General features: G+C 42.9%; 1 protein-coding gene across 10 annotated transcripts in view; it reads left to right on the forward strand.

Annotated features, from left to right (window-relative positions):
- Nucleotides 1-8,056, forward strand: part of RNF152 (ring finger protein 152) — a 73,027-nt gene extending 64,971 nt beyond the window's left edge. For all 10 annotated transcript variants that reach the window (XM_057313359.1, XM_026496419.4, XM_026496417.4 and 7 more), the window contains one exon: nucleotides 286-8,056. In XM_057313359.1, coding sequence (XP_057169342.1) covers nucleotides 433-1,044 — 612 coding nt within the window. In that variant the 5' untranslated portion in view covers nucleotides 286-432 and the 3' untranslated portion in view covers nucleotides 1,045-8,056. The remainder of the gene's footprint in view (nucleotides 1-285) is intronic.
- The last annotated feature ends 2,282 nt before the right edge of the window (nucleotides 8,057-10,338 follow it).

The following is a 10,338-nucleotide window of genomic DNA, read 5'->3' on the forward strand; positions in this document are numbered from 1 at the left end:
ACACAAAACAGAATCAAGACTCCCTCTTTATGAAATATGGGGCATTGCGTACCCCCATGAAGGCATTCCCTTTAGAAATGAGCAAAGTATTTACCGTAAGAAGCCACCTGACAACTCATTTACCTTCCACTGGGCATCACCGGCCGGACTCCTGTAATCTCCCTCGAGTGGGAAATTTTTACGTTTTTGACCCAGTGTCAAGACTTTTGAACTCCGGCAGATATGCTGACATCTCAGCCTATTTGAAATAATTAACTTTTCTGCATTTTTTTTTGTCTTCTTCAGAAATGAACACTCTTGAGTATGCTCTATGCCTGTGAGCTCCCTGACCACCTCACGACTCTGGAAAGACAGGAAGGAAGGCGTGGGAGTGCCGGCCCCTGAGAACAAGCGCCTTCCCCTTGGCCTTGACCTTCCTGCTTCCCGGCCACGATGGAGACGCTCTCCCAAGATTCCTTGCTGGAATGTCAGATCTGTTTCAATTACTACAGCCCCCGGCGAAGGCCCAAGTTGCTGGATTGCAAACACACCTGCTGCTCGGTGTGCCTCCAGCAGATGAGGACGAGCCAGAAGGACGTGAGGTGCCCCTGGTGCCGGGGCATCACCAAGCTGCCCCCGGGCTTCTCCGTGTCACAGCTTCCCGACGACCCCGAGGTCCTTGCGGTCATCGCCATCCCGCACGCGTCCGAGCACACCCCAGTCTTCATCAAACTTCCCAGCAATGGGTGCTACATGCTGCCCCTGCCCATCTCCAAAGAGCGAGCACTGCTGCCCGGAGACATGGGCTGCCGCCTGCTGCCCGGGAGCCAGCAGAAGTCCGTCACCGTGGTGACCATCCCGGCGGAACAGCAGCCTCTGCAGGGCGGGGCGCCCCAGGAGGCGGTGGAGGAGGAGCCAGACAGGCGTGGCGTGGCGAAAAGCTCCACGTGGTCCGGGGTGTGCACTGTGATCCTGGTGGCCTGCGTCCTCGTCTTCCTGCTGGGCATCGTGCTGCACAACATGTCTTGCATTTCTAAGCGCTTCACTGTGATCTCCTGTGGCTGAGCAGAGCTGCAGGGGGAGTCTCTCGTGGGTGCCAACTCGGGGTTGAACCAGGTGTTGGTGATGGGATCGCAGCGAGAAGATGGGGGGCGACGCTGATCTTTTGGTGCCAGCGCAGGCCTCTGGGCTGCCACTTGATTAACCGGAGACAGACACGAAGGGCAGACGTGAGGTCTCAGCGAGATACCAGGCAAATCATTCTGAGTATTGGTGGCAACGGCTTCGAAGACGATTGCATGCATCCTCATAATCACTTATTAAATGGACTGTAATTTATGATTTTTCAAAATCATGTTACGAGATAGACGTATTCTACTTAGACGTTAAACCGTGCAAGTGCATACAATGTGATCTTCTCTAAATGTGGTAGATTAACACAAAGATGCTATGTATACAAATAGAATTAAACCTGAGAATCCACGTAAAAATTCAGCGACGACATGCAGTGCTGGTTTCTTATCCCTTTTTAATGGAAATCCAGTCTTCATTTAGTTGCTAAGGCTTTTTATACTTTTTGAATGGCACCCAAATTAAAATAAGTGAAGTGGACGGTCATTTTTTTTTTTTTGAAGAAGATATCTGAACACGTGTTTCCAATGTGTTGTGTTTTGTTATGTACCTTCATTTTTCTTCCCTTGTAATTAGAGCTCGCTACATGTTTATTAAACTGAAAGCCCAACAGGGGAGCAATAAACTGAGTAATGATGAGAAATGCCTAATCCCATAGGAACCCTATGTGCCAGTTTTTCTCAAGCCATCTCATGAAATAAGAATTTTAAATGTAAATAGTGTGTGTGTGTGTGTGTGTGTGTGTGTGTGTGTGTGTGATTTGATTTACCTCAGGTTTTGAATCTTTTCAGAAGAATCCCAGGAGTAAGACTTTGTGGGCCTGAATGAGTCCAGGGTCTGACTTGGTGGCCACCTCTCGAGCGCCGGGACCTGCCCAGTGAAGTGTCACACACTCGTCTCTTCCAACATTTGCTCCTCTTCTGTGTATTCAAGTCCTGTATTCTGTGAGGCACAAATGGAGACTAACAGAAGATTCTGTCTTTTCTCCCGGTTTAGAGGTATCGTGATAGATATGAGTGTTGTTCATCGATGACAAACCCGGACTGACATTTTAATAGACAGTCCATGATGACTTTTTGAAGGATGTCGTTCCGTGGGAGTTAAACGGTTTAGGAGTCCAGTTTCCGCTTGTTGGTATAAGTGAGAAAATCTCTTGTATTTCAAAATACGTTTTTATTGAGAAAAGTGACAAGGTAAACTAACAACTCACATTCCCAATTTAAGTGGATCAGCTCATCATAAATTCTCAAATATTCTTAAATGTGTGGTGGTCTGCAGACGCTGGTGAAGACAGATCTGTTGGCGTCACGTGGTAAATTCCTGTGCCTGGATGCGTGTGCATTCAGAAATAGCTGTGAGCTTTACAATTCTCTTCTAATTTCTTTTATGGAATTCATGAAGCAAGTGTATTTGAAAGCTTAAAGTAGAAATTAGGTTAAAATGTCATTTTATTGTGTAAGCTATTGGGCGTTATACAACAAATAATCTAGGGTTTATTTGGTATTAATAATTTAGGTATCATATTAGCTGAATTCTATCCTCTCTTACGTAACATAATATACTGTTGGGTTAGTGTCAGTTTCTCAAACTCTGCCAGACTTCTGTGATGCATGTCTGACCTAATTTCTATTCCTCTTGGAGGAAAAAACCCCACAGAAAATGTTGCATTAAGAATGCTACATTTCAAACGGACTTTACCCTTGCAATTTTCAGCCAGGCCATATTTGAGTTAATTTTGTGAATGATATCTACATCTGTTTATGTACAGTATGAAATGACTGGCCCTGTAGTGTAGTATGTCCTAGAGTTCTATGTGTTAAGTAGGTTATATATAGACACTAACCTGTGTGGTGATAGCGTGCCCTGTATTTCTTAGTGCAAAGCCGTAGAGTAAAAATGTCCACGTAACTTCAAAACAATCCCGTGCTAGAGCGGCAGTAAAGCAGCGCAAACTTAATCAGCTCTGTGATAGATTCTTGACTTTACAGGTTAAGGTAACAGTAACACCAAAATCAGAATTGTGTGCGTGCGTCTTACTGACCTAAGGAATATTGTTTAAGTGGATCCTGCCTGCAGTTATTCGTGCATTGCTTGTTAAAGTGTGCAGTTGTGCACACCTGTGTGTGTGTGTGTGTCATATCTCAGCCTGCAGATAGAATTTGTGTAGACTTGATGTTTCCATGTTAGTTGGCATTCCGTCGCTCTGGCCTCTTCTGGCATTTCCCCACGACACGAACAACTCATCTGCCCCCTGTGACAAAAGCCCTGTGACACAGTCAGCCAGAATGCACAGTTGCACATCAGTGAAAACAATCACAACTGAAAGCACAGGAAGTCAGAGCTGAAAGCAACTTCTGATGGCTTCGTTTTGTATGTGAGTCCGTGGAGGCGCACAGAGGTCTGTGGCCCCTCGTAATTCTGCAGCAAAAGGGGGACAAGAACTGCGTTGGAGTTTCTCTTGCTCCTTCCTAGGCCTGTTGACCTCTCTATTGGGCTATGATCTTTTGGAGGGTGGGTGAATACCCTTTACTAACTCAATATTGCTTTAGTTTCTTGTTTTTGTTTTTTTAATATATATATCTGTTTTAGTTAGCGTCTACCTCTCTGGGAAATGAAAGGAGGGTTGCTTTAAGGATGAGTATAGACATTTAATAAAAATGATGTGATTTGGATTTTTAAAATTGCAAACCATTGGTTCCCCCCTTCCCTTATGTAAAGGACAGTGAGTGTCGTGTAAATAGTAAACTTTAAGAAGCATGAATTTTCATCTTTATTAATGATCTTGACATAAGCAAGAAAATGCTTAATATGTTAAGTAGAGCCAAGTATGCTATCAAAAAGCATTGTCTTTGGGAAATTTTTGTATAATGACCTGGGGCATAAGTTGTGATGAAAAGGCAAACTGGTTCTCAGTTTCAGTCGTACTTTATGATTAGAAAGCTAAAAGGTATTTTCTTTACAAATATAATTAAGTTCAATCTTGAGCATGACTTAAAAGTAGGTCCCTTGAAGGTTAACCCATGTGCTGGTGCAGCCTTTGAGATCTCGTCTGTTCAATAGATCTTTCTCCAATGATGGGAATGTTCTATGACCTATGTGGTCCAATATAGTGGCCACTGGCCACATTGGCTAGTGGGCAGCTGAAGTGGGGTTAGTATGACTGAGGAACTGGATTTTGTATTTTATTTAATTTTAAGTTATTTAAACATAGTCACTCACATGTGGCTAGTAGCTACCGTATTGGACCATGCACTTCTGGAGGGCCGCGCAGTGGGAGCTAGCATGACAGTGTTAACAGTGTAACAGAGTAAGGCTAAGAAGACAGTTTATGGTTTAGTAACATGCAGTTGGCTAAAAAAATCCTTCTGGGCTTAAAAAGCGTATGATCTCAAGTACGATGATTAAAATTCATTGATTGCCCTTTGGGGTTATTACTTACATACTTTGGGCCAAAGAATGGTCAGTGAAGCTGAAAGAGTGCTTTATGAAGCCCCTTTTCTGGGCTCATTAGCTGCATGTGAATCTATTGTCCAAAAATAGTAGTTAGACAGTAGCTATAAAAACGTTTGACTTGCAAGCTATGCATGACCTGTACTGTGAAACTGTGTTTAGGGTCTTATGGCCAAAAAGTAAGTGTTACAGAAAAAAAGAAAAAAAAAAAAAACTTAATGAAATTCCTTTTCGCGTCGAGCGTCTTACCCAGACTTCATCACTGCATTAGTAAGGTGTGAAACGTAAGAGCAGTCGTGTTTTGCAGTGTTCATAGAGGGCTTTTGTTTGCCCTTGAAGTCTGCCAGCTCGGCTTGTGTTTGGTGTGGGCATATGTGGGCACCCTTTTTCCGATGCCAGACTACAGCACAGGTACTGTTTTTAGAGTGAGATTTCACACTGTTGTAGACTTGTTCGGTTTTTCCTTTTATCCCTTATCATGAACAAATTGCAAATTTGCAGCCTTGCACAAAGGCTTTTTTTTTTTTTTACATTAAGAAATATTGCCCATGGAATTTAAAGACTTGAGGGTTATTAAAGTTACTAAAATTGCTTTTGAAGTGAGTAAAGGAAAGCAGAAAATTCAGTTTGTGATATATTTTCATAGAAAGATGAGACTCTTCCTGATAGTATGGTATTTATTCCAGTCTAGATTTTGATTTGAAGAGTTCCCATTGCCTTATTTGAAATCCTGTGCTGTGTCAAAATGGGCTAGTCTGCTTTTCATTGTTTCTGAATGTAACGGAAACATTGCATTTGTCTCAATTTAGCAAAATCGGGTGAATTTTTTTTTCTAGAACTCGCCAGTGGACATGACCTTTTTAGCTTATCTTTTAAAATTATTTAATTTTCTTTTTTTTTTTTTTTGGCAAAATGGTAGTTTTTCTTTAGACTTAAGAGGAATTTAGAGGCCCAGAGATTATTGGTATGAGAAGAGTGATATCAAAAAGGTTTGAATTTCTATCTTCTCCTAAAAGAATGATGCTGCCAATCAGAGTGTTGTTTCCACACAAGACGTGTCGCCAGTCGGTTGATCTGTCATCCTTGATCTGGAAGGAGAAACTGGTTCTTGCCATTTCCATCATTCCCAGTAAAACCTCACTTACAAGGTAACCCCTACTCAAACAGAAGGTCCAAAAAAGAATGAAGTAATCAAGAAAATTCAGTAGCTGTGTTGAAAGTAGTCATCTATCTCAAAAGCAATGAAGATCAGTTAAATTGTATTAAGCATGAAATACTTCTAAAAAATAAGTGGAAATTCAAGCCATTGATTTTTTCTGACACGATTCGCTGTAAATAGATATGTATCTGTATCTGCACATATAGGTATAGACATATATGTAGATAGACACACACACACGACTTAGCTGTAACAGGAGGTAAAAATCAAATAAAAAATGTTGTTAGTCATGTTTTCCAATTTGTGGGTTATATAATGTTGAATTTAGATGTTATTTTCTTAACAAATGCTATAGGCTGCATACATTCTATCAAACCAACCACCTTTGGGAATGTCAAGATAAATAAACCCTTGAGGCTTCAAACATGAAGAAGTGGGTTCTACTGTATACATTTTATTGGAGAGCCATTGGTGATTGAAGAACATAAGCAGGTGGGGCATTTAATTTCCGTCTTTCAAATGGCTTGTTTTTTGGCTCTGCTCAAGCATCGTGGTTGGAGTACCATTATTCCTGAACTCTTGCAACATAGCTCCAATTTTTCTGCACAAGTTTCCTTGCACAGTTGGGCCAATGGATTTTTTTTTTTTTTTTTTCAGGATTCACTGCCTGGGGTATCCCACTATATATATCTCACTTATGATGTAGTGGTGCTTGAAAACCCTCATCTAAGATTTTTGATACTATTCATATTATGATCTTTTTGGGACAATCAGTAATATTTGGGGCAAAGTACAGAGGAGTCTCTTGAAGTCTGCAACAGCATGCACTTTGTTTTTCTGGGGGTGCTCTCTTATAGTTGTCCCTGTTCTAGAACGCTGCTCTAAATTCATCACCGCGGGATGTGGGGCTAGTAGCCTGTGTGAAAGTTTTCTGTATTCTCCCTGTGAGTTACTGGGTTGTTCTAACAAGAGTTTCCCAAAGGGATGTTCCATTTTTAATTTGACATTTGCTTTTTGAGAATCTGGAAGTAGACGATTGAATGTGAGGTGGTAAAGGAGCATGGGCTGTAAGGAGGAGGAAAAAGAGGAGGGAGATGTCCCCTTGAAGGGGAACAGGTATCGACCTCAGTCTATGTCATCTCTAAACAGTGGGAAGACAGCAGCTGCTATCGTACACGGTGCTTCAGGAAACTCCTGGTCTGATTTTCTGGCTGAGAGACAGATCCTGTGTGGGAGCAGTGGAGACATGGCCTCGGGTCTCTAACAATAGATAGATGTGCCCAAGACAGTGAGAAAATATTTGCATGAAAAGAGAGAAATCGGTAATGGGATCATGGGTGGAGAACAAAATATATAGGAGCCGATGTTCAGTTGTGGCAGAAACCAGCTGAAGACTAGGAATAACTTAGACAAGCACAATCTGTCATTCTAGAATGGCCTACCAAATTCAAAGCCAGATGTTTTAAGTTGAAGACCTATGGGGAATGGGCTCGGCCGAGGAGAGGATCCAAGGAGGCCCCCCTGGGTTGTCTACACACTAGACAATCTCAGTGCCTGCTCTAGGGTCGGTTGCTGAGTCATGACAGACAAACTCTAATTGGACACCCTCTTAGCAGTGGAATGTGGTGGCCAAGCCTGTGGATGTATCCCGACTTGAGTAGGTCGATACTATTGGGAAGACTCGTTCAAGAATATCTTGGTTTTCAATCCTGGCTGTTGTCATTTATTGTATTATCTTTATTCTACCACTTGTTCCTGTTTGCCTCGCTTGACAGTTGCAGGTGGGGAGGCTGGTTTCAGCTTGGGGTGGGTACAGACTCCCCCCAAGTAAGCCGTGTAGCTGCTCTGCAGGGTTCCTGCCCGTCTTCCAGCCGCACTGGTGGGTTCCCTGGCCCTCTTGATAACTAATACTCCAGTCAGATGGCTAGATGAATGCTGCTCAGAGGCTAACTCAAGTCCTTGACATGTTTCATTTATAATTATGTGGATGATTTATTTTAGGAGCTTTTCTTTTAAAGGGCCAAATAGCCCTACAAATAAATGAGCTGCTGGGCTGTGTAGAAAATATTGTTCAAATGTTGCCAAATAATTGACTTTCTAAGGGGGATATCAAGCTGCTGTTTATAAATCTGAATGTCTTAAAGCATTCTTGCTTGCTCTCTCTGGTGTAGATGGTGTCTTAGCAAGTCCTGAGTTTTTCCAATGAACCCAATTTTAATATATGGTATTTTTGTATGCTGAACTGGTGTCTTGTCCTTTGTACATGTGGTAATGTTGATTTTATGACTACTGTTAAAACACATTTGCTATGATTAAAATTCATAAAACGATTTCAAATAGACTCATGTGTTGGTTTTTTTGTTTTTGTTTTTGTTTTTCTTCCCACTCCATGGAGAAAAAAAAATTGGCTGGAATTTTCATCATCAGCTACTCTAAGAATTTTAATGGACTTGGGTAATAAAGCAACAAGGAGTTACCAAGCCAAGAATTTTAAGTGGAGGTGACCTTCAAGTGGCTCCTCCGAGAAGCCAAAGCACGCGTTTGTAATTACTAAGACCAAGGATGGTATTGCAGCTTGGGTTTTCCTGACTTCTGGTGGCCCTGCCTTTCTCCTTCTACTGTTTAGAAATGGCATTGCGTGTGTCTCGCCCCAGGCGGACCGTCTTATTGTACTGTGTGTAGAACAACACACAGGCCCCTGTATAGGAGAGGCAATGTGCTCTGCCTCTTGGCTCTGAATCTGGAAAGGTATCCTTCAGTGCATGTTTTCATCAGTGGGACAAAGAGTGTTCGGGAGAGCCTTTTTTGATAAAAGCATCCTGTCTTTCAATAACTCTGGATCACATCAATGAATTTCAAGTCAGTTTAGTAAGTGGCCTAGTCCTTATTAAGGGGTTATCAATGATCGGATCATGCATGCATGCTAGTATAAGCGTGACCTGGCTCTCTTTGGGCAATTAAAAAATAATCCCCATAGTCTTAAAAGTGTGAGATTACTGTGATTCAATACCCATTTCTTGTACCAAAAAGCAAGCTTTGTACTAGGGAGTCCAGATTTTTGGAAATGTGACATTTACTTAGCATATTTTAGAGTTTCTTGTGTGGCTTTCCCTGGTCTCAGAGTGAGTGGGCATGTGTGTGTGTTGGGGTGGGTAGGGATTCCCTTCTTGTAACTGCTTCCTCGTGCTTGAACTTTTCTTCCAGCTAGAGGAGTTAACTAGAAAGGGGCAGAAAGGCCTTTAAGACATTTACTAAATACCTTAGCTTTTCTAGGTCTTCGCTTCTCCAAGGCCATTACTGGATAGTACCTATAGCCTTATCTAGAGACTTCTCTGTAGACTTAGTGGAACTCGGGGTGAATGAGAGGGGAGCACAGGTGAACCCTGCATGCATGTCTTGCCTGGGGAGGCCCAGGTTGGCAACCTCTTCAGATGGGCTGTATTTGGATAGCTAGCACAAGTTTGTGCTTCTGGGTGTAGGGTTGGAAGGGGCGGGGGGGAACGTGTGTCAACTCCAAAGTCTTTGCCAATCTGGCGCTCCCTGCCTAGGGGTACTGCATGTGAGTAACTGAGGGTCTGGAGGGGATGTAGAGGGTACACGGAGTGATTGGAACCAGGCCCGGCACCCACTGCATGCCACCCTCACCCTCAGTCCTTTCATATGTGTCCCCTCCCAATATTCGGCTGAATTTTCTGACATGAAAGCCTGTTTACCTGCCAATGCATTATTTTTCTCCATACTTTTGTTTCCAACGATGACTCTTGAAGAAAAACCCATGTTCAGTGTACATAGTGTAGCACTAGGCTGGAGAAATGACAGCTGGGGTGGGGGGGAAGGAACTGATCCCAGAACCAGACTGGGCCTCTGCTTTTCTTTTTATAGGTTTGAAAACTTTTGCACAATTCTACTTGACCCAGAAAATGATATAGCTGTAATTGGATTCAGTCTCTCTTTCCTCCTCCTGCTTCTTGCATTCCCCATCTCTTCACACTGTTTCGCTCGATAAATGAAGGTATTTATTATTATTTGCAAAGAATAAGTGAATGTAGAGATGTGCACGCGTGCGCAGACGTGCACGTGTGTGCGTGTGCCTACACATCCATGTGAACATTTTGTGGACTTGGCACAGATTTTTTTTAAAGGTTGAAAGAGTGAAGATCTTTAGAGATAGGTCAAAGTAGAGAAAAGTACACCAATTGGGCTACCAAGAAAGGATAATTGATACAGACTCCTTTGGGAAACGAGGGAGGAGGAAGCTCTCCTCGGGTGACTCGCTCCTTCACGCGGCATTCCCACTGCTCGCCAGACACTCGAGCTGCCCTGATGAACGAGATGGAGACGGCCGCTGTCCTCTCAGCCCTCACAGTCCTGGAGGGAAGACAGGCATTAATAAATAAACACTGTTTGTGTCCAATGTAGGGGTACGTGGTGTTTGAACGCACATGACAGGGAAGAGGGCAGGCTGATCTGGTGGGTTTGGGGGAAGGGATTAGTCAGAATAGGCTTTGGCTTCTAGAACCAGATCTGAAGGATAAATTGGGGTCAGTGAGGACCATTTGTGAGAACACATTTAAGAAGGGACAATAAATAAGAGAGAGAGGAGGCTTGATGCCTTTTAT

This window comes from Ursus arctos, unplaced genomic scaffold (genome assembly GCF_023065955.2).
Source record: "Ursus arctos isolate Adak ecotype North America unplaced genomic scaffold, UrsArc2.0 scaffold_17, whole genome shotgun sequence".
NCBI classification, from domain to species: Eukaryota; Metazoa; Chordata; class Mammalia; order Carnivora; family Ursidae; genus Ursus; species Ursus arctos.